We start from the raw sequence: 24,354 nt of genomic DNA on the forward strand, positions 1-24,354 counted from the left end.
TGTATGGATTTTCCTATTCAATTAAGGCGGGTAGATTTTGGCGGTCGCTGAAACTGTGGCGGTCTCTCGTCTTGTGTATCTGTCAAATATATTACATCTGATAGTTATTCATGAATGTTATCATCAAGTTAGTTACATGAATGAACGCCACACACAAATGATAAAACTAAATAAGTAAGATAAAATAATATCAAAATACCTACCTAAGTGTTTTATTTCATTTAAAAATACCCGAAAGTTAAAGCATACTTTAATAATTTATTTTATTTCTTTCCAGAACATGTACAGTTTTTTAGATTACATTTAACAGGCAAAAGCATATAATTTTTTTTAATGAATAAAATTTTATTATAATGTTAAGAAACGATGGTTGCGCCATCTATCGTTATAACATTTAAGTAACTCTAGTACTATAATCAAAGTTTGGCTTGGGTCGGATAAGTTAACGCGGCCACAATTCTTTACTTAGTTCAAGCGTCGCGCGCTAGATGGCATTGGGTTCGTAACGTTTTTTTTCCTTACCTGGATAAACGGCTTGCCTGCTCGACGCAAGCGTAGTTCAAATTCATCGGCCATATTCGTCGTGTCAGACGGAGTGCAGTGCACGGCTGTGACATGTTTTATCGTAAACTGCATAAAAGTTATGACAACAAGTATTAAATGGTGCTAGTTTTTAATACGGGACAACAAAATATGCGATCTGATGGAGTCCCGAATGGACACTCGTGTCGCTTGTTGAAAAATAAACGTGCAACGAACTGTGCATTTGTGTGTTTATGATAACAGCATTAACAGTAATCCTCGGTCGTATATTGTTTTTTATCCCATGCGTTATAACTGGTGTAAAGGTTGTGTGGTGTTATGCAAGTTACCATAACCGTGACCTTCGTTTCGTGACTGTGTTTAAGGTGCTTTTTGAGGTTAAGATGCAGCTTGGATTATAAACGACAGCGCCGAGCCATCAGGTTAGTTATTTTATCTGTTTTCTGATGATAATAATACGTATTATCTCGTGGCCCACATTCGTGTTGTTTGTCTCAACGGTCATTTCTATCGAAATACATTTGCGTGACCGGTAATTTGCTATAGTGATGTCGTGATAAACGAGCGCATAAATTTTTGTTTGTTGTAATAAACTAAATAATTGTATTAAAAGTTATATAGAAACGTAAAGGAAGTACACATTTAATTTTGTGTGAGTCGAAATACGTTAAAATTCAACAAGTTATTGTGCAAGGCGCGCGCAGTCATGCCGGGCCATACGGCGGGAACGGGAATGCAACCTTCATGATTGGTAAAAAGGAGCTAAACCAAAAACAATGTAAACGACGGCACGACCTTACTTATCCAAACAGATTTTTTGTTTTTAAATCTCGTAGTTGCTACCGGCATGTCGAGTATTTGAAGTAAAGTGAAGACACGGAATTTTAACTGACATCGTTTGAAAACATGCACACAAAAAGAGTGAAGGTATTATTAAACTTCACAATGTTTAAAATATTTCAACAAAAAATAAAAATACCGAATTAGCGTAAAGTTGAGTGAAACAATAACAAATTGAGAAATTCCCGCCAAAAATTGTATTAAATAGATATGTATATGGGTGATTATACAAAAATGGGGTAACTTTTGAGGATATTTTGTTTACTATATTTTTTATATCAGATTGTTACAAATTAGGGTGTATATGATAGCTAATCTAATGAATATATTGTTCCAAATCGGGCCAGCCAGTTTTTTAAGTAGATTGTGAGATATTTTAAAATTTCTGAAATTGGCCTCCAGGGGACTGACGAGGCTAACATGGTACTGATAAAAAACACAATTTTGTAATATTCTTAAAGAAATTGAATGAAAATTACTACAAATCTCTCAGTTTTAATAATGGCACATATCTTTTAAGTATTAAAATCACTTAGTTACGTTTAAAAATGATATTTAATAATATGTGATACTGGGAAAAAACAATGTCTCAAGTTTCAAAACAGCCTTCTGACATTTAACGCTACGTGAATATTCTTACTCTCTTACTTAACTTTTTCTACTTTGACTTAGTTTTACTTGATATTTCAAGTAATTCACAAACAATAGAAACAAAAAAACGGCCAAGTGCGAGTTGGAGTCCTAAAAAACCTATTTTTTATTATGTTTGTAACTAAAAATTTACACTTTTAGCAATTTTTCCTTATCTGTGTTATAAAGACGTTGCTATTTATATAGCAGTTTATAGTAGACTGTATACACTGCAAGCATCCTGTGTGTTTTTTTATTCCCTTGCGAATATTTAATTTTGCGGAAATTTGCAGTATTAACGGATGTAGGTATCTTTTGATTGCGTTGCGTTATAAGTTTGATTTTTTTACAGCCCCAAGGGTTCTTAATCTTGAGTATCCAATATAAATTTCAGATTGATACCTCCACGCGTTCCAAAAAAAACGTCTTAACAGACAAACGGACAACAAAGTGATCCTATAAGGGTTCTGTTTTTTCCTTTTGAGGTTCGGAGCCCTAAAAATCTACCAATATTTATGTTAAAAGTACTAATTATAGTAAAATTAAAAACCAAAGTCTCGAATGAAAGTCTCATCTGAGTTTTCATAAGAGCCCCTTGACATTTTTATAATGTTATTAAGTATATTAATTAACTTTTATGTTATTTTGAGGTAATTTTACTTCACAGTAATATACGTATACGTATTTATCTGATAAATATAAAAAGCTATGCCCTGAAAGCATCAAAATCAATAATTAAAATAAAATAAGATCTTTTTTAATAAAATTATTAGTAGTTTGTTTCAATAGCTCTTTTCTTTGCTACTCTTTCTTAAATGTTTCTTCCCTAGTCAAATTCAGGTTCTTTTAGCGTGGCGCATGATGTTTTAAACTGAAATATAAAATAGAAATGCTTATACCAATAGCAATCAAGATAAAAGTTCTCAAAAACGACAGAATCATCAGTACTATGGGGTCGCGTCAGTCCTCTGGCACGATATCTGACAAAGGACTGATGCCAGCGGATTGATGAAAAGGGACATAATATGAGGTTATAATCACAAATTATGTTTTTTTGCCTAATTTCTAATATCAACAAACTATATTTTTACAAATCATAGTTAACCATTTATAAATGAAAATAAAAATCGGATTAACAATAAAATAACGACTCACCATAGGACTGAAATGTTGACTGGCGCAGCAAGATTTTAGAGGACAAACACAACCCTAGCGCTGGTACAGTTATGACGGCTGTCAAAATATGCGGTGCACAAGTAACTTCATTACCAACATTAATACTTAGACAGGGATTTGACCTCGACTTGGTGATATTTAGCGAGAATTTCGAATTTAAAAAACACACAACGGACTGACTAGTGAAAACGATGACAAAGTTTAATTTTATTTTTTAAATAAAATGGAAAACATTGCGTTATGAAATTTGTAGTATATAATACTATGTACATCAAAGATTGTAGTGTTTTTGTAAGTTTTCTTAAATCGATGATAATGTTTAAACGATAGTCACTTGATTATTGGTTTTCGGAGTTGTGACATGCCAAAGTACTGACATTTGAGGTATTAATTTATTTTTTTTATTCATTTGTATTTTAAATAAAGAAGTGAAATTGAGTGACCAAATAAAGGACGCTTCATTGTTTTAAAATAGATTGTTATTTGAATAAAATATAATAAGACTTTGTTTAAATTGGCTGATGACATCGAGTTACCCCATTTTTGTATAATCACCCATATACCTACCTACTAAGTATTTAATCTACCTGGAATTTCGGTAATTTCAGTGGAATAGTTGTACTATTGCACTGGGTAACATAGGTAGCTATTTACTACATTGTAGGTACCTACCTACCAAATTTACAATAGAAGGAAAATACCTACATGCTTTGAATAACATGAGATACCTAGTATGTATGGTATTATTGTACGAAATTGCTGCATGCACAATATATTACTGATTACGTCATACATCCTGTTAAACGCTAAAGCTGCATCTTCTATAAATAAACAAGGGCTAGCATACATGCGATATTTGACACCTACCTGGTTATTAGGTATTAATGCTTGAAAGTCGCAAATATTCACAAATGGATTTGATTTTAATGATTTCACAATCTAATGATCACCACTCACCAGCTATTATACAATAAACTGTTCTTTAAAAATTTGAAAAAAGAACGATTTAAGTAGGTACGTTTTTTTTCTTTTTGTAAATGGCCAGAATGAAATGAAATTAGTTAGGTATGAAAAGAAATACCTACTGTCAGCTTGCATGTAACCTTCTTTTTTAACTGTTAAGTTGTAAGAAATAATTGTTTTGTTGCGTTTATACAATATTATCTACAATTTTTCAAAAAATACAGAATTATTAATTTTTTTTTCAGTGGAATTATTTTTTTTAAATTAAAAGTGTTATCGTTAAAATGGCAACCTTTACATTCGAAGTTCGAACTAAAATGGTATTACCTAAGGGTATTACGGATAAATAAGAATTAGTTACCTAGTTTTAAATACCAGTTCTAGTAATAGGTACCGAGATTTGCAATAATTAAATGTTAATATTAAAATATTTTCTTTAGTGAGTTTTATAAAGCTGTGGAAGTTCTGTCCATAGAAGAATATTTGTTGAATGTTGGCAGTTTTTAAACTGAGAAACCTCAGTCTTCTCAATGTACCTAATGTTATGTACACATTATTCAAGAAAGAAAACATCGCCCATGGTAAGTTTTTGAGTCGAAAATTAAGTTTAAAACAGTTCCTTAATTAATTAGATATTATGTGTATTATTTCTTAATACTGATAGTGGAATTGTTTATTTTTAACTTTTTTAGAGCGGTCAGTGTAAATAAAAGTGTTTTCCAAGTAGGTTAAAATTGATCAATAAAAATAAATTATTATTTACGTCATATGATTTAGCGAATAGTGTCTTCTAGATCTAGACGAATGAATAATTAATTAATTAATATCAAATAAGAATTCCATTATATTAAGGTGTAATCTATGTTATCAATCACCTTTTATCTTATTTAATATTAGTTATTATTAATCGTATCACATTAAGATGTCTATGGTAAAACACAAATTACATAGGTACTGCTTTTTAATGATAATAGAGATAAAACAAGGGATCCAGACAATATTATCTTTAATAATTTACTTCTAGAAACAGTTTTATTATTATATCATCGTCACGTATACAATATTGCTCTTCTATGGAGTTTGGTAATATATCAAAATTGCCCTCTACAATTCCAATTTACGATATAGACCCGATCAATCTGCGACAAAACAAACAGAACAACAGCATTGCAGCCTCGTTAAAAATCCCACAGAATTGGCAATAAGCCGGTTCGCTAGAAAGCTATAATGGCGAACCTATCAGATTTTGCTCTGAAAGCCGTGGTTTTCACTAGCTTTATCAATTTAAAAGCCACTCAAGATTGCCAGCTGGATGCATTAATGTTGACTCGAATAATGGATGCAGCCAATCTCAATTTAGCCTTAGTTGACTTGCTTTACTGGTGTTTTCTCGTTTCGCACCTTGTTAGTTTTTACCTAATTTAGACAAATAGGGCGGTATTCGTTTTAAAATTTTAATGAAGTTAGAAGTGAACTAGGTTGTGATACGTATTAACGATACAGTTATATTGAAGTCATAATGATTTGATTCCTGGGATGGTGTAGATCGATATTCACTTAACGTAAGTCGTCAATAATTAATTAATTAATAACTGATTCTTAAATGGTGGAGTAACGGCGTCTGACACTCGAATGATATCTCTATTCTTCTATCTATGGTATTCCGTTTAGATAAATTATTAATTCGTATATAATAAATAATTGGTATAAATGTCTCAATCATACATGTCACGACAGATCGCAAGCGCAAGTTTTCTCTTTAATGGGCAAGATCTAGATAATGATTGAACTATCTAGACCGACTGGGATTAATCACGATGTCGTGTCCGTCGTGATTGACTAATACAAAGAGTATGGAGTGACCTACTGGAAAAAAGTGGACCACTTTACAAGCTACTTCCTTACGTATACAACGTATGCTATAAAATATACATTTTATTTATCGTCACTTATTGTCTTATGTCCGGTCGCAATGTATTTTTAATTCAATGAATGTATTAAGTCACGAGATTTGATGTTTAGATGGATTCGGATAATTTAACTTCAGTCAAAACCTGTTTGGATAACGTCCTATGATATAAAACAACGGACTTATTCATAAATTTTAACACGTCAGTGACAAATACCAGATTGTTGAATCCGTAAAAATGTTTAAACAAAAACCGTATTACAATTTAGATCAGCATTCAGTCAGCTAAAATGGCATTAAAACTCTAAAAGCACTTAAATTCCGCCATATTTATGTGAAATGTAGTCATCATTAAAATGTTTTACTGCTAGCGAATGAGGTTACGTTGCCTAAATAAGTTGATGCTGTCGAGTGTCGCGACAAGTAAGGATGCGGTTCATTAAGCAACCGCCTAGATTTCCGCCTTAACCAGTCAGACTGGGCTAAGCTAATTCGCTGCAAATAAATCTTGTCAAAGTTCCGATTTAATTATGGCTAAATAAACATCGTTTTGTCGAGCCAAGAGTCAATTAAAACCTTGCTATGAATGTTAACTACATAGATTACATGTATAATAAATACGACTTAATTGTCTTGCGACTTGCACAAAAACAGGCTGATGTCGAATTCTTGGAGGAAATCATATACTTGGGGTATATTGTAACAAAGAGAAAGATTATACTCCTATTACAAACATACTGTCATGTGCGCACATATTTCCAACACAATGACGTAAAAATGTTAGCAAGAATTTCGGTAATACAATAGAATCAGTGGAGCGAAGCGAAATATTATTGATATGAATAAACCAATGCAATGATACGAATATGTTATGCGCGTGTTAGTAACGCTTAGGTCATACGGATCCGCCAAAACCCGGCCGGCTGTAATACGAGAACGATGAACGCCGTAATTAGCGAGTTACATTCCAAGAAGGTGAAAGGAAAGTTTCGCGTGATCTTCTTTTTCTCTGAACTACCTTTGGTTATATATGTAATGTAGATAATTTTCGCTTACGGCACTCCGCGATCCGTTTCTTGCTCCCAACCAATTACTTTGGTATTGTCAATTAAGTGAAAGCACGTAATTATTCGTCTGTAATGATGGGGATCATCGTCTCAAACTATATAGATAACGCAATAAAACTCGTAGGAAAAAATCGTGAGAACAAACGGGAGTGTTGAAGTATTTACTACCAGATTTGGCGTGACGCGAAGAAATGTGGAACTGGTTTGATGCTCGTTAAGACGCGCCGTAAAGTCTCATGTATCTGAACAAAAAGCGGGAACGGGCGGACTCGTTTTGGACAATACCCAGCCGTGGCACTTGAATGCCGATGCGTTTACCATCTCGTGCCGCTTCGCTGGAGAAATATGTGGAATGTAGGAGACTGGAACTTATTCGCGTTCAATAGCTACCTGAGATACTGAGTTAAATTGCTTTAATGAGCACGTTCTTACACGTTACTTTTACCAACCTTTAAATCACGAAGTAAACGAAGGTTGTGCTCGACGTTTAGTTAATAGAATTTTCGGTTTAAAATAACGCAATCAAAACATGCTTAAGTGCTTATGTGGGAATTGCCTCGGTCACCGACCCTTAATTACCTTACTGTGAACCGCTGCAGTGCAATGCACCAGTAAAATTTAGCATAACAAGCCTTTATTAGACCCTGCTGCCGGCGCCAACTTCCTTAGTAAAGATCACTTAAAGCAGTCTGGACAAAATTTGATACCATGTTTGTATGGGTCAAAAAATAATTAAATACTTCGAACACAATGATAGTAGAAATGATACCCTGAAGCTTAAAATCCTTATAATTTATTATCCTTAAATCCATACTAATATTATAAATGCGAAAGTAACTCTGTCTGTCTGTCTGTTACTCAATCACGCCTGAACTACTGAACCAATTTGCATGAAATTTGGTATGGAGATATTTTGATACCCGAGAAAGGACATAGGCTACCTTTTATTGCGAAATATGTACCTCGGGTGAAGCCGGGGCGGACCGCTAGTATGTAATATGTGTAATAAATGTAGAATACGTTTGTTCCATAGCATGAAACTTAAATATTTCAAATCAGATTATTTGATAATTTGAACATTATGTCTGTGTTTAATGTACCTATATGTTACCTATACCGGATAAGCAACGAAAAGAAGCCGGCCAACGCCTATCGTGTATCCAGTTTTGCATGCCCCCAATTGCAGCTGAAACCTTGTGGTGTGTTTTTGTAACATTAATCCAGTAAATTGATAGCGTCGATCAAATCGATTTACACCGATGAATCACGGCGTATTCCATGAAAAGCCCACACGGTTGTGTAATTTCATTTTTTTGCTAACGTTCAATTTATTTTTTACTCTTGATTTGATGTTTTGTAGGAGCCGTAAATTGTTATTCCTCCACTACTATAGACCGGTTTCGAGAGCTACTTTAAAGGTGTTAGCTACTGTTTGTACTAAAGCTCGGCTCAGTCGTATATTGTGGAAGTCGATCTCGGTGTTTTGCAATATCCATCTACGCGAGATGTTGGACAAGATGTTCGATAAGGATTGTCAGCGCGACAAGTTCCTATAAAAGGTTTTAGTCAACGTTTTCCCGCTGTTCGGCCTTCCACACGAGCCTCCGAATGGACTAGTGTCAACGAGACAATTTATAATATTTACCATTAATTACTCACGACGCTCCAGGATTTATGAGCAATTACGGGACGCGTTCGAAGTGTGGAAGCTATTTGACTTAAGGTGACGTGTAACTATTTGTTACTACTGCGTGTTTGGCGTTAATTGAATGATTTCTAACAAGACTTCAATTAATCTGACACTCAAGGTAAATAAATCCGTGGAAATATATGTTCTAATTTTTATTTACTGAACTACTGCTGAATTTAACACTTTAGTGCTAATTTAAAACGAATTACAATAGGTACATATTAGTTTACAGGCTACCGTTTTCCATTATTTCGGAAATCATGAAATGGCCTCTTAAATTATGACTATTATCTCTCAATTAAAATAAATTAGAAATTAAAAATACATCATAACCAACTTTGAGTTTTGAGTCAGGTTATGTAATATAATATGTAAAGTATTATAAGATCTGTATAATATTATGGTCATCGAAATTACGAATACGCACTAAGAAATTAATCGAATAGCTATTTCCATTGAACTAAAGGCTCGTCATCGTTGGATCTCGGTCAAAGCAATCCTGATTTGATCCAACACAGCATCCAACAAGCACGCGCGTGATCATGAATATTGTAAATAGAAATAATTAACCTTTAACTGACGTGGTATACGTCTCACAGACGTCATTATTTTTATTATGACAATATTTTTCAAAAAACGCGACGCGCAGCGTTACCCCTCCCGCTACCTTCCTATCCCACCATCTTGTTGCCGCCAGTCGCGGCCGCGAGCGCGACGAGTGCACAGGTGTTCCCACAGGAGCGATCGCCGTCTCACAGACGTAAGTACGGTGTTTATGTACAAAAACTAAGCATGTCTCTTGGTCGTCACCTCTGTGTTTACGTAGGTAGCCACATAGGGTCTCGTTGACGTCACATCGGTTTTAATTTTATTCAATTTCGCAGAATGCCTAGAAAAAAGAAATCTGCACCAAAGAGTATGCCACAAACACCTATGCTAGCTAGGAGTATGCCAAGGAAACGGGAAAGAACCCCAGTTGAAAGATCAACTTCTCCACCGGCACTGCATTGGACCAACCGACATGCCTGAACCTCCTCCGTCTCTAAAAAGCCAAGCTAATCCGGAACCTGGAACTCGGAAGACGTGTGCAATATGTCCAAGTCGCCTAAAAAGAAGAACAAAGTACTATTGCTTTCAATGCAGCAAGCCAATGTGTCTTACATGCTGTCTTCAAATATGCAATGACTGTATACTCCGACGTTGAAAATGTATCGAATATGTGCCTTGTCATTTTTTTTGTTATTGAAGAAAGACTAATTATTTTTGTTATTTTTTAATTATAATACAAAGAAGTAACGATTATTTAAGTTCATTTGTCGATTGATGAGTAGATTTATAAAAAAAAAGAGTTCCTAAATTTAGCTAAGCAATTTTATTGTATTCATGAATAAATGTTGATTATTATTAAATTAAGGACAGTAGTTTTATTTTATCTGTAATACATTGTTCTAAAACATATATGAATCAATTTGTAAAACCGTTACAGTATAGTATTGTTTAATTTATGTTATTTTATTTCAATTTAATTTTTAACGTCTATGAGACGGTACCGCGGCGTTAAAGTTACATTTAGACCAGGACGTCAGCCAAAGGCTAAGGCCAGCTCTATATTGATGATCGATTAATATTCATAAGGAGTCTGGGGTCAGAAAAGTCAGATGTGTATCTTTCTGTTGGCGCCCAGTTAGGGTCAAGAATTGGTCGAGATTTACGATAAAGTATTGATGCATTTGGTGACGTCATTTGGTGGTGCACTAATTATTATTATTATGTTATATAGAAATAATTATGGATACTCAGGATCCTTGATTTACTAGCAAGCAATTACGTCATAGTTATTACCTACCTACACCTATTCCACAGCTAGCAGGGTATTTATCTCGCACTGTAAAGAATGAGTGAAATTCAATTAGCATTCAATTAAAATGATTGATGAGTCGTTTGAGGGTTACGCGTATCTGTTTGTCTGATGCATTATATAGGTCGCCGGTGATTGGTCATTGCGTCCTTGATATGATAAAGCAAATGCAATGTGACCTCTCATCGATACTTCTTAGAAACTCGAATAATAAATAAGGTTACGTTTTGTAGATGAATTCAGCTTCAATGAATTATTTCATGTTACGCTAAATAGCAACGATTGTAAGTATTAAGACTAGGCTTAAAATATTGGGAAATCTATATCTGGTTAATTATAAGCAATAGTTCTGACACTACAATTACTATTGTTACAAACTTCCGTGTCTTTCGCCTTTGTAATCTGTTTATAACTTTTCTGCCAGTGTATATAGTTGCATTGTTATTTTCAGTTTGCGATAAAGTTTTACTGGAACACGTGCAAGGCTAATATTCTGACAATACTTAGTTCCACGAATGTTGTGTTGTTAGCGCAAAGTCGATAGTTCCGCCCGTGAGATATCGCGGTTTCGTAATAACAATATGGTTATGGTTTGGGAGATAGCACACGAATTTCGTATTGCGGTTTTTGTTTACCACATTTATATCATTTTATTAGAAGGAGGAGAATGATCAGTTTGCTGGAAATTGGTGTTGTGATTTCTAGATGGGTTCAAAACAGTGAATTTGTTATTTCTATCGTGAAGTTATCACGTTTACGTAACTTTATTCCGTTCACATTATTATAGAAGATCAATAGTTGGGAAGGTGCACATAGGTAACAAACATCTTGAATTTTAAAAAATACTAAAAATCTGGCGCATACGATTTGTTTAAAATACACACATATGAATGTCAACTTACACACTCTCAACTAAATGAGACCAAGCATCAAACTGGGTCATATAAAAATCATCGAGCTGTAACGATTCTCATGTTACAGTAATGTTGATTTGATTCAGTCAATAGCGATTTGTCTCAAATGGCTTGATCGTCAGCTGACGTGACTGTTATCTGGTTACCTACGACTGTGGTTAGATAGGGCATGCGCGGTGCGTCACCGCGTGGATGAGTCTCTTACCTTTGGACTTAATATGATGATTATTATAACTTTTATCAAGAACGAGCATGGAATGTTGTGGAATATGGTATCCTCATCTGCCTAGCTTTGGTCTTTGAGGATAGGGAATGCATATGGTGTTTTTAAAACATCATCTTTACATGGTTTATTGTGTGGGCACTGATTAAGATGCCTAATTTATTCTACTACTTCCTATATTTTATTATTTAATTAACGAAACGATAGCTGAAAACTGAAAAGTAAGGATTTCCGAGAAGAAATTTCCGTGAGCGTGCTTAGTGTTAAAAATATTGTGAATCTCATGATTCACCTTGTGAATGTCACAATTAAGGGTGCGTATAAAGCAAAATTACCAATCTTCTATTAGATGATACGTGTAATATTCAAGACCAAATCTAAAAAATAAAATATATATCAAACTAGATGATATGTTCAACGATTCTGTTCAATCAAAAACATAAAATATCTGCGATAAACCACTTTTATCGTGACAAAACCAAAGGTTTATCTCGAGAAAAAAAGAGCGCCAAAAGTGGTTTATCGCAGATAAAACCAAAACTAAAAGTAATTACACAAAATGCTCTGACAAATATCTTGCAAATGTTTTAATATAATTGTTTATGAAAAAAAAAATCATAATAAGTATTACCATGTCAAGTAGAAAACGTAAAAGTGTGAAAATTAGAGCTAACTTGGTGATTTTTTTTTATCGAGTAAATTTTAATATTTTATGTTTTTGATTAAACAGAATCGTTGAACATATCATCTAGTTTGATATACCTATATTTTATTTTTTAGATTTGGTCTTGAATATTACACGTATCATCTAATAGAAGATTGGTAATTTTGCTTTATACGCACCCTTAATAGCTAAGTTGGTATCAGTAGCTCCTTTCAATCAACTGTGCGATTTACAAACACTTGATTGTATTGATATCTTTCTTCGTTACTCGTTACCTATCAGAAAAAAAAGTGAATCTTGTGGGTTTCGACCAGGGTTGGAAAAAATCATGATTTTTTGAAAAAATCGAATAAAGCACGATTTATTGAAAAAATCCTAATTAATCATTACTTTTTTGATTTTTTCATTTTATTACTTAAGTAACTGTATTTTTGTGCGAAACGGAACGCGCCGCGTGCCTAAAGAGACAGTAGTTACGGGGATTTCCCTTTAGTCTAACGTGCTATTGAATGTCAAACAAACTTTTTGCAGTGGTGAAGCAATTGTTTGGAGCGATAGCTTCTTCAGCTGCTGTAGAAAGAGTGTTTTCTACATTTGGAATTGTTGACCCTAGTTTTTAATTAAGATATCTTAATCTGTTTTATGTTGATTTCTGTGAAAGGAAGTAAAATTAAACCTTTTTGTTTTAATCATTGATTTTTATTGAAAAAATCGGTTGATTTAATCGTGCCAACCCTGGTTTCGACTGACTTTTTAGATAACTTTGAACAGAACAAAATCTGGTTTGTGTTACAAAGTGTAACGTAGTTGTTTATTCATTGTGTCCTGTTTACTTTTTGTTTCACTATAGCTATTTCTATTTAAGGTTTAAACTTTAAAGTGTAAAGTAATATTGTATTAAATATTTGTAAGCTTAATTTTAAATTGATATGAATTATTTGTATAACATGTGTATTTTGATGAATAATAATTTGTTATCTCGTTCATTAAATATGTTATGTGCATATGTATCTCTCGCATATAAAATAAATATATATATGCTAAATAATCTGAAATAAGCAATAAAATTATGCAACGAACTTGGAAGTTTCAAATAAAATACCCGCGATGCTTTTACACATTCTTCTGAATTATCGTTCATAATAATATATTTGCTTTTAGTTCACGCTTATCTCGAAAAAGTTCTCTTATCTAAAATAAATAAAATTGAATCGTAAAAAGTTTCAAATTATTGACATAAAGGAAGTTTAGTCGGTTGCTAGCCTGTAAACTTACTCACTTAGCTCTAGTTTACACAATACAAATAGGTATCTGGTATATTAATATAAACGCAATTTAATAATTAACCTTTCGACTGGCCCGTCGAACTCAAAACATTGTTATAGAAACAAAATAATTTTTAATTCGGCTAACGGTTCAGTGAAGTTCAGTCAGTCAAATTTTAATTAAGTGTCATGATTGTATATTATAATGAAATGTGCTAATAACCTGGTGGTTTCAGGCTCGTTAATTTTTAATTGGTTTCAAATATCATTAGAGTTGCGAAGTTATTGAGTAAGTGCATTGTGAAGACTGTATTATTCATTTGAGATTCAAAGCTTTTGAAATGTAATTTAGCAATTTATTGCATTCATTTGTAATTTATATTATTACACATCTTTTGTTCTTTTCTCTTAGTTCTCAAGGTTTTGCTAATAGCTCTTACAATTATAAACATCATTCTCTTTAGTTGAACTGAAATTAAAATATTCAAGGTATTTTAGCAATATGTAATCAGTTCGTCTTATTTAAACTAAGTAGGGTAAGATCGTCAGGTCGATTAAAGTCTAAGAGAGCATTGATTAGCAGTATCTTAACGTCTATATTATCTTGCTTTTATTTTAACCTTAATTTGTTCTAATTATAGGACTTAGTTGTAAATAAAACAAATCAGCCCACAAAAATCAATTGCGGTGCTAAATAATTAAAAATTATCAAAGTTATTAACGTTGTTACGTTCAAAATTCATATACTTAAACGTAATTATAAATTTCTGCTGATAGCAATTGTAGCGTAAATCAATTATTTCTTCTTATATCTGTCACTTAATTCGATTGCCCGTGCGTAAAAATCCAGGCTAATTGGCTTATTATCCCAAACGTGGTGCCATACTACGCTCGCAAAAAGAGAATTGCATTCGAAAAAACAATATTTCATAAAGTGAAAGTGTTTAACCGTCGAATGATAGAAGCTTCGAGGCTTTATGAGATCGGGAGGGGTGTGTCGCACCCGGCGGTGTTGAGGGACAGGGAGGTGGAACGAATGGCACCCGCGATTGAGGACCCACATCCGGCAGAGCAGGTAGAGCTGGGGTTCGGCTTGGTAGATGAGGACACCTATGCCGACGTGGTTGACAGCCACGTCCACAGGGTCTATACGGACGGCAGCAAGATTGAGGGTCGCGTCGGAGCCGCCCTTTCCGTATGGAAAGGTGAGGCCGAGACAAAGGCCGTTAAGCTTGCGTTGCCACCGTATTGTACCGTCTATCAGGCTGAGCTCCTAGCGCTCAAAAGAGCAGTAGACATAGCCTGCAAGAGCGGAGCGGCAAAGGTCGGTGTCTTTAGCGACTCCAGATCGGCGCTCCAGGCGGTTACCCTGAGTTCCCGTCATCCCCTGGCTGTGCAAACACGGGCGGCCCTCCGAAATGCTGCATTGCAGAGGCGGGAGGTCTCCCTGTTTTGGATTAAGGCGCACGCAGGGCTTAGGGGGAACGAAAGGGCAGACGAGTTAGCCAAGGAGGCCGCTCTGGGGTTGAGGAAGAAACCGGATTACGATCTGTGTCCTGTTTCATTCGTCAAGCGTATTTTGAGACAGGATACGATCAGCGAATGGGATAGGAGATACGATGTAGGAGGAACGGCCGGAGTCACGAAGCTCTTTTTCCCAAGCGCTGCTGCTGCATACAAGGTAGTCGGGAAAATAGACATCACACACCACACCACACAAGTACTGACTGGTCACGGCGGATTCGCCTTCTACTTGAACAGATTCAAGCTGAAGGAGAATCCGTCGTGCCTATGTCAGCCCGGAGTAGAGGAGACGGTTCCTCACCTGTTACTCGAGTGCCCGATTTTTGCAAGCAATAGATATGCTATTGAGCAAAAATTGGGCATGGCGATGACGGGTGAGAATCTGCCTTCCGCCCTGGGGGACAAGTGTAGGGATACTTTCTTTAAATATTGTAAATATATTGTAGAAGTAGTCAATAAGCGTAACAATGGCGTGTGATGTGATTCTGTGATATTAGTATTAGGATAGTTTCAATTTTGTAGCATTTATTTTATTTACCCAGTATTTTAATATCTTTGACTTTGTATTTGTAATATTTTTAATTTAGTAATAATTTTATTTTTAATTTATTATGTGGCTGAAAATTATGTATTTGTAAACAAATAAAAAATGAAAATAATGTCTCTGGACAATATTCCAGAGGTGGCGCGAACACCCTGTGATGACGGGTGCCTTCAAAAAAAAAAAAAAAAAAACCGTCGAATGATTTACGATTCACAGCATTCATGGTTATACTGACTTTCGTTTTCAAGCCCATAGTGCAGCCCACGCCATGACCACAACATCACAACAGATAAGCTGATAGCTGAGTGACCACAATGTATCAAGGTGACTTCCAATAGGAATGTTCGTGTCCCGTAGAAAGTTGTTTAATGAAACCAATCATGAGTTGAACTTGTTTCAGTATTATGATTAGGTACCAAAAATGTTGGTTATCGCATACTTAACAATTAATGTGTACCCTATGTTGAATGTAGGTTCTTATTATGTATTTGATATTTTTATTTAACTTACTTCCCCATTAGGAAAGTGGTTTTATTGTTACACTGCTACAGTATCGTATCTCCTGAATGCAATTTAAAAAAATGCTCATATTCGCATAAAAAATAGATGAAAAGCACTTTTTATTTTTGCACTCGCATAGCCCGATGGAACGGATATCCGGCATGCCTGCAGAGATAAGCCAAGGTATTTTTCCCTCTATTCGAATAGGTTCTATTTAATGCCTAGGTTCTTGTTTCAAATTTCATATGACGTTATATACTTTTACTAATTGTTATGAATGCGTTATTAATTATTATGTGTTTATTTATCTTTCTTTTTATCTTAAGATTGCCATCTTATGATTTGATTTTTATGTCTAGAGACAGGTTTAGGAGGCTAGAGAGTGGCTGTAGGTTACTTTTTATTTTACTTTGAGCATACGGGCAAATCCGCGAGCTAGTTGTCTTATAAATTGAACAATTATGTATTTTTTGTACCGATTAGATTGAGTTATTATTACTTTAGGCCGCGGGGTAGGATTACGATGACGAAAATAATACGTGGTAAAGGTTTTGTACGAAGCTGCTGCGGTTGGATCGATATCAAGGTTTCGTGGTTGCGTGGTTTTGGGTATCGATTTTGGGACCTACTCACTACCAGCTTGGATATGTTTCTTCAGAGGTTATGAATTAATAACGATTTTATTATGAGGATTTGACATGCGTTTTCTGACTGACTGTTATTCAGACTTTAATGGCCGTTCCCAATATTCAAACTTCGGTTATAGATAGACAGGTATCTCCGATAGCTAGTAAGGTTCTATCTATCGTAAGATAGATATGATATTGGGAACGGCCATAAGATATGTCGATGGTTAATATAAGTAGAGTTACTTTTAAAAACATTTTATCATACTAAATAGTAAATACATTTGTATTACGTCTTGTATTTAATTAGTTCCGTACAGCCATTTTTTAATTATTTCTGTTGATTTGATTGCATTAATAATGTTTACGTAAATTTGTCTTTCTTTCATGCCAATTGGGTAAAGTGTGTGAAGAAAAGAGGCGGGAACAATGAAGAGGCCTTGAACTGATCAAAAATTTATTCCACCAGATGGTCACCCCAATGTGATATATTACGAAACATTATGGAATATATTAATAGTAATTTTCAAATGCGCCCCGAAGATAAAGCACCTATTAAATCAAAATAGAATGGTGCCATTTACATAATGAACCTTATTTATTTTCACTACAACGAGTCGGAACATAAGTCTGCTTTCAATATTCTGCAACGTTGAGGCAACAGTATAGGCTTTGTTCTTAGAAATTAGCAAGAACGGTTTACTTGAAATCGGTGCTAAATTGGTATTTTCATGGAACTATGTATTACACCATCGTAATTCGTAATTCGTAAGGACTTCTTTGTAATGCCTGATTCATATTACACTGCCCCCAACGGCATTTGAAAAAGCTACACGGTAAGAGGATTGCTGATTCAATAGATGTTTTTGTCGATTTGAGTGAAGTCTGGATCTATGTTGTTTTATGATGATTTCCATCTATATAAAAAGGTAGATTTTTGTATAAACGAGTAACTTGTGAAATTGTAAACTTTGGGTTAAATAAAATTATTGTCTTCAATGCCGAAAAACACGAATTTCAATTTACATTTTGTTTCGCATTAAAAACAATTATTTTGACAGGCTTAAATTGTGCACTCCTTTATATGACAGTATTCATTACGTATTTTACTTAACTGTATCCAATTAATTACAACTGTACATTGTATTTCGATATTGCCTGCTACCGCCCATGGCACATATACAGGCGCCTCATTATTTCTGCTTCGATCTTTTTTATCGGTGACCATTTTGAGAATTATTTACATCGCAACAACTCCTTTGACACGGCCGTAGTACGGTTATCGTTGAAATTTGTAGGTACTCGGTTTTGAAAACTTGGAAAGGAGGTCAGTAACCGAATATTTCGATTGGCCTACCTTTGGCGGAATGGGTACGGTATCATGTTACATTATCAGATCTTCGGAAACTTGTCGCTTAACATTGACTCAATAAATGTCTTATTAAAAATGTTTCATGGGATTTTGATTGCTTCGTTTAATGTGTTGATAGTTATTAATTTTTACACTTTCAATTCCATTATGCATTTGTGCAACTATTTCTTACAGACAGTACATTTAATAAAAGAAGTCAAGTTCTATCATCGTAGGTCAGATATTAATTAGGACACCCACACTAGCGCTTATGACTCCGGATCATTTGTTAAATTAGAAGATTTGGTAGCGGTACATTCAACGGAGGAATGTAATGGGCGAGATTTAAATTGCCACGCTATCAATGTCATCAATGATAAAACGTTAACAGCGGCGATCGTTTATCTATTGTATGTGATTGCGTAAGGAATTGAACTGAGGGTACTCCAATTTAGCCGCTGCAGGCTATAAAGATTGTATCGAAGTCATTACTGTGTAGTTTTAACTTTGATGTTTATGGTTCATGCGGCTGAAAAGTGCGGGAGGCGTTTTTATGCTGTCTCTGTTCAATCCACTTACGGTCGGCTATCGCTGCTAGGCTAGATTGTAGAATTGTGTTACATATTTCAATAGGTATATGGGACTATATCTATATCGGGTATTATCTCGTACATGTGTGTAAAAAATAATGCTTGAAATAATACTGTGCAATGGTCAACTCTCAACAGAAGTTGAGGATTCTATGGCACAGAATACAAAAACAATCTCGGTTGGCAAGGGAATTTCGTAAATCGATAAATGTTTCATGGTTAAACTTCGATTTCAAGCTTATAATTTCGTGATTCCAAACATTTATTAAATGCACTACCAATAACTACTTTAATATTGCGAAATGTTTGCTTTGCCATTGCCAGAGCAACAATACGGTTAGCGACCTTGTTCAAGGCACAATGGAGAATGTTCACTAATTTTGATTATTAGCACTCCATATTCTCTGTCAAAAATAAATAATACTAGTGAAAAAATTACTTCGATACGTCAATTATTTTCCGATTTAGAAGTAAAACAAGTTGTAAACGCCCGGTGATGGTGTGACGTCACACTACAACACGCTCAATCTGGCTCACTCAGTCCGCTAGCGATCGCGCGCCCGCGCCGTCGAAATTATAATTAAATACTTTTAAAAATGTCCAATCCAAATACCAGAAAATCATGTGTTGTTCCTAAATGTAAAAATACAACTACCAATTCGCCGGATAAGTTGTTTTTTATAGTTGCAAAGGAAGTAAGCTACATATTATAATATTTTGAGAACATTGCAGCTGTTTTGCGTTATCCTTTGTTTTCTATACAAGTTTTAATCTATACTAGACTGTGGTTCTGCTCTGCTCGTATGGGCTAAGTATAGGTAGATGGCTAGTAAGATTTTTTCTTGTTTTAAGTTGAGAATGATATGGAGAACTATACTAAAATATAAGTTGGTCGGGGGAAGAATTAAACAAAAACAGGGTATAGTTCCACACAAATTCAAATGTCAACAGGAAAATGAAGATAAACCTCAGAGATCAGCAGTGCAAAAACGCAATCGTATAGAATATTTTGAGAAACTATTAAATAAAGATGAAACTTTGGCATGACTGTTATTTTATTAAACGAATAATAATTACTATTATTGGACTATTAACGAAATTCGCGGACGAAAACCCATCAAAATACTGCGCAAGCTATAACACCTACTTCAGCGCTGCCGACTTGATACTAGGGTAAAGCAAAATTACCAATCTTCTATTAGATGATACGTGTAATATTCAAGACCAAATCTAAAAAATAAAATATACATATAACAAACTAGATGATATGTTCAACGATTCTGTTCAATCAAAAACATAAAATATTAAAATTGACTCGATAAAAAAAAATCACCAAGTTAGCTCTAATTTTCACACTTTTACGTTTTCTACTTGACATGGTAATACTTATTATGATTTTTTTTTCATAAACAATTATATTAAAACATTTGCAAGATATTTGTCAGAGAATTTTGAGTAATTACTTTTAGTTTTGGTTTTATCTGCGATAAACCACTTTTATCGTGACAAAACCAAACGTTTATCTCGAGAAAAAAAGAGCGCCAAAAATAAAACCAAAACTAAAAGTAATTACACAAAATGATTGACGAATATCTTGCAAATGTTTTAATATAATTGTTTATGAAAAAAAAAACATAATAAGTATTACCATGTCAAGTAGAAAACGTAAAAGTGTGGAAATTAGAGCTAACTTGGTAATTTTTTTTTATCGAGTAAATTTTAATATTTTATGTTTTTGATTAAACAGAATCGTTGAACATATCATCTAGTTTGATATATATTTTATTTTTTAGATTTGGTCTTGAATATTACACGTATCATCCAATAGAAGATTGGTAATTTTGCTTTATACACACCGCGCGGGGACGCGGCCGCGCGGTGCGTTGTGACGTGACGTCACAAGCGGTCACGTGACTATTAGCGGGACTCGATATTTTTCGAAACTTTGAATGCGTATAAAATCAAAACTACTTGGTATTTTTGACTACGACAAAAACTAGTGTATTTGTATACATACAGGCTTTACTGAGACACAATTTCAAGGGATTTGGCATACCTAGTAACATTCTTCATTACACAAATGCTGTTGTTATTAACTATAATGGGCTGGCTATTCTGCGACGTTGTCACTTGTCATGTCAATGAGCGGTTCACGCTTTGCACTTATTTCCATTGTAACTGTGCCAAAGGAAATACATTCAACTGCTCTCAATTGGTGTTATTTCACTTATCCTGCCTTTCAATGATACCGCCGGCGTATCGGTGTTGATAGTGGATAAACGATAAGTGCCCAGAAGTAGTGTAGATCTTCTGTGATACGGCATTAGGACGAAAATAGACAACGTGTCGTCGTTTTTTTTTTAAATATTTTAGTGACATTGTATTTCAGTGATATCCCTGATATCTTGCAATATACGGCTTAAATTCTTAAATGATTTGAAAATTCTAGAAATAGAATTCAGTTGAATTCAAAGAGGTAGGTAGGTACTAGGTACATCTTAAAGATTGTATAGTCATTAGTGTCTACGCACAGGTGATCTTTAACAAACATTCGTAGCATTCATACAAAAGGTGTGGTAGTACTCCCTAAATGGGGAGAAATGGCAGTGACCAACGACGTGTGACCTCTCCATATGGAGTGACGGTGTTGCCGCTAAATTGCCTTAAACTCATTGTGTTTATTTACAATGGTGAAAGTGAAATCGATTATCGCGTTCGATGTGTTTTGTATTGTGGGATTTTTACGTTTTTGTGCTGTCCACGTGTCGTTAATGATCGGTGATTTGTATGTAAATGGGTACTTCTCAAGCTTTCCTTTAAGCGGTCTTTTTGTGACGAGATTGGCCAAATTATAAAGGTGTTTTTTGTAGCTTTTTTAACCGGTTTTGGTGTTCAAGTCTAGTGTTTTTGGAGTTTACCTGAGTTGATATTTACAAGAAATACGTAATAAATTCTCTCTCGTTGTATAAATTGTGAAATGTTATTTGTTAACAAAATCCAGTACTGTTAAAAGTTTGCCTCATATCCCGTTAGCGAGGTTGTCGTATCCTGCACTAGCTTTGCGTATAGTTTTTAATGAGTTTCTGTAACTTAGCGTATTAAAAAGTTTTCCCATTGCACAAAGAGAAATAATTTGTTTTACAAAATACAGCATTATGGACTTTTTTATCATAGTGCATGGTAGGTACTTTAACTATTAAAATTTGATAAAAATTTACATTTATAGATAGTACCTAGATACCATATAACTAAATGTAGGTACAACTTAAATGATATTTAACTCGTTTTTGATTAGACATATTTACATAATTTATTCTACGCCATCCGTGACACAGTCTAGTTAACTTTTACTTTATAGAAACGTGAGGTTTCAAGGTTACACGATATTATGACCAATAAGTTAAACAAGAAATATGTATTCTGTGGCTTTATTATGTTTTGATGACTACCTTTTAAGTAGTAGTAGTTTGTATTTTCAGATTTAATATTTCATAACGTAATCCACCTAAATATTAATTTCAGCCAAAGTATTCATTATTCCGGTAATAAACTCTAATAACAAACATTCGGATTCTTAATATTAAGTTACTATTGTACATCTATACTAATATTATAAAGAGGAAAGGTTTGTATGTATGTATGGTTTTCACGCATAAACTACTGGACCGATTTTGATGAAATTTGGCACAGATAATCTTTAGACCCTGAGAAAGAACATAGGCTACCTTTTATTGCGAAATATGTACCACGGGCGAAGCCGGGGCGGACCGCTAGTTATACATAACATTGGACCATAAATAACTTAATCTTGAATTTACAAACAACGCCTATTTAACTAATTATCCTTATCACTGTGGATTAATTAGAAATACAATAATTATTGCGACCTTGCATTACAGAGTGCACCACCTTATCAGAGTCATAACAATAATAGACGTGTTCTATTAAATTGTAATCGAACACGAAACAAACACGCTGTGTACTTTTATATGCAGTTGGTGATAAGAGAATTTATTTTCAAGGCCTGTATGGTTTTTTGCAATTGTAATTTGAATATTAGTTATAGTTATATCCAAGTCGGTAGATGTCTTCTAAATAATATGTATTATGTATGTAACCTAGGGATTGTAAAGAAACAGGGAATTGTGAAGATAGAAGCACAGATAGAAGTTTTTCTTATGATAACTAACTATGTAAAATGTTAAGTCGCATTTGAGATATAAAGTCTGCCTTGGGATTTAAAGTAGGTACATAGATTTCACAGTATCTATACCTACACTGATACTTAAAAAGGCCTTCTATAACCCTGCTAAATTAGATAGGTATAATGGTAGCCTATTACAAAAAAGTGATTCAAAAAATATTGTACGCAGTCTTGGGGCTTAAGCGGCTTAGCGCAAGTTGCATAACCACGAGATTTGACATCTCGAAACTCGAGGAAATCGTCAACTAGAAGCAAAGCCACTGTTATCGGTGACCCAGTGAGATAAAAGCCACAAATAACTCAGTCGCATTTGCTTAATGCACTGTGCATTATCTAGTTAAGAGTTAAGTGTTGGAGTTTTAAAACAGACTGATTTATAAGAACGCAATGATTGTAATGGCGATCTGCGAACGTGATAGCTTTGTTTCAAAGAATTTATCACTGTTTTCTGATCACGAAAACACATTAGTACATTTTTCTTCGTAATTTGGAGGGTAGACAATAGACATGTATTTAAGTAAATTTATTTCATCTTAATTCATTTATAGCGCAGAGTGTGTTACTACTGCTGGCTATGAGTAAATATGATAAATTTCAACACAATAATTGTTCAAGCTTTATCGTGCTAAAACTATTAAAGCAATCGCAAATTGAAAGGCCAGACGAATTAATTGTTTAATTGCGAAGTACAGTTTCCTACTTTCTCCAGTAAATCCCAAGTTGTGAAGATGGAAAGTGAATGGTGAATAATGAAGTTGTAGCGCCATTCCGGGAGGCTGCCGAATATGATCCGTTTGGACTGTTTACGGATCACCGTTATAGCTGATATAGACATGTTACAGGCTTTTGTACTTGTCGCAGGGTTATTGTTAAACTATTGCACGTCATATGATTGTTTCGTAGAATGTTAGAAAGGTTAGAGTGCGAGCGAGCGAAGCGAATGCGTTGTGGAAGCGATGTCTTGTTATTTAAAATTTTGATGGAAAAATTGCTACGTTCAGTTCGTAATAGACACCAACATGAAAATAATGTTAAAATAAAAATAAGATTTAGCTATTTAAAATTTTGATATTAACAAGACATATCTTTAATTATGACAATTATTATAAAACAAAAAGAGGATTTTCCGATACCGGGAATCGAACCCGAGCCTCCTGGGTGAGAGCCAGGTATCCTAGCCACTAGACCATATCGGATGTTGTGGGAGCGGCGTAAAATGTGCATAACATTCGCAAAGTGTAAAATTGCTTCGACCTTAATGTGCTCCCGAAA

At 34.4% G+C, this 24,354-nt stretch overlaps 2 protein-coding genes and 1 non-coding gene across 3 annotated transcripts in view; 2 read left to right on the forward strand and 1 right to left on the reverse strand.

Moving 5' to 3' along the window:
- The first annotated feature begins 549 nt into the window (after window positions 1–549).
- The window catches only part of LOC149485704 (rho GTPase-activating protein 23-like), a 336,487-nt gene continuing 312,682 nt past the window's right edge, over window positions 550–24,354 (forward strand). Inside the window, exon 1 of the mRNA XM_089698978.1 lies at window positions 550–965. The gene's annotated coding sequence lies outside the window, so the exon portion shown is untranslated. The remainder of the gene's footprint in view (window positions 966–24,354) is intronic.
- On the forward strand, window positions 14,408–15,960 carry LOC149485705 (uncharacterized). Its single transcript, XM_089698711.1, has one exon. The coding sequence runs from the start codon at window positions 14,698–14,700 to the stop codon at window positions 15,742–15,744; it is 1,047 nt and encodes a 348-aa protein (XP_089554837.1). The 5' UTR covers window positions 14,408–14,697; the 3' UTR covers window positions 15,745–15,960.
- Window positions 24,207–24,278, reverse strand: TRNAE-CUC (transfer RNA glutamic acid (anticodon CUC)). Its single transcript has one exon. It is a non-coding gene; the product is annotated as a tRNA-Glu (tRNA).

The sequence above is a fragment of the Colias philodice genome, chromosome 9 (genome assembly GCF_061535455.1).
Source record: "Colias philodice isolate Cphi_HAF_F1 chromosome 9, ilColPhil1 Martin Lab GWU primary, whole genome shotgun sequence".
Lineage (NCBI taxonomy): Eukaryota > Metazoa > Arthropoda > Insecta > Lepidoptera > Pieridae > Colias > Colias philodice.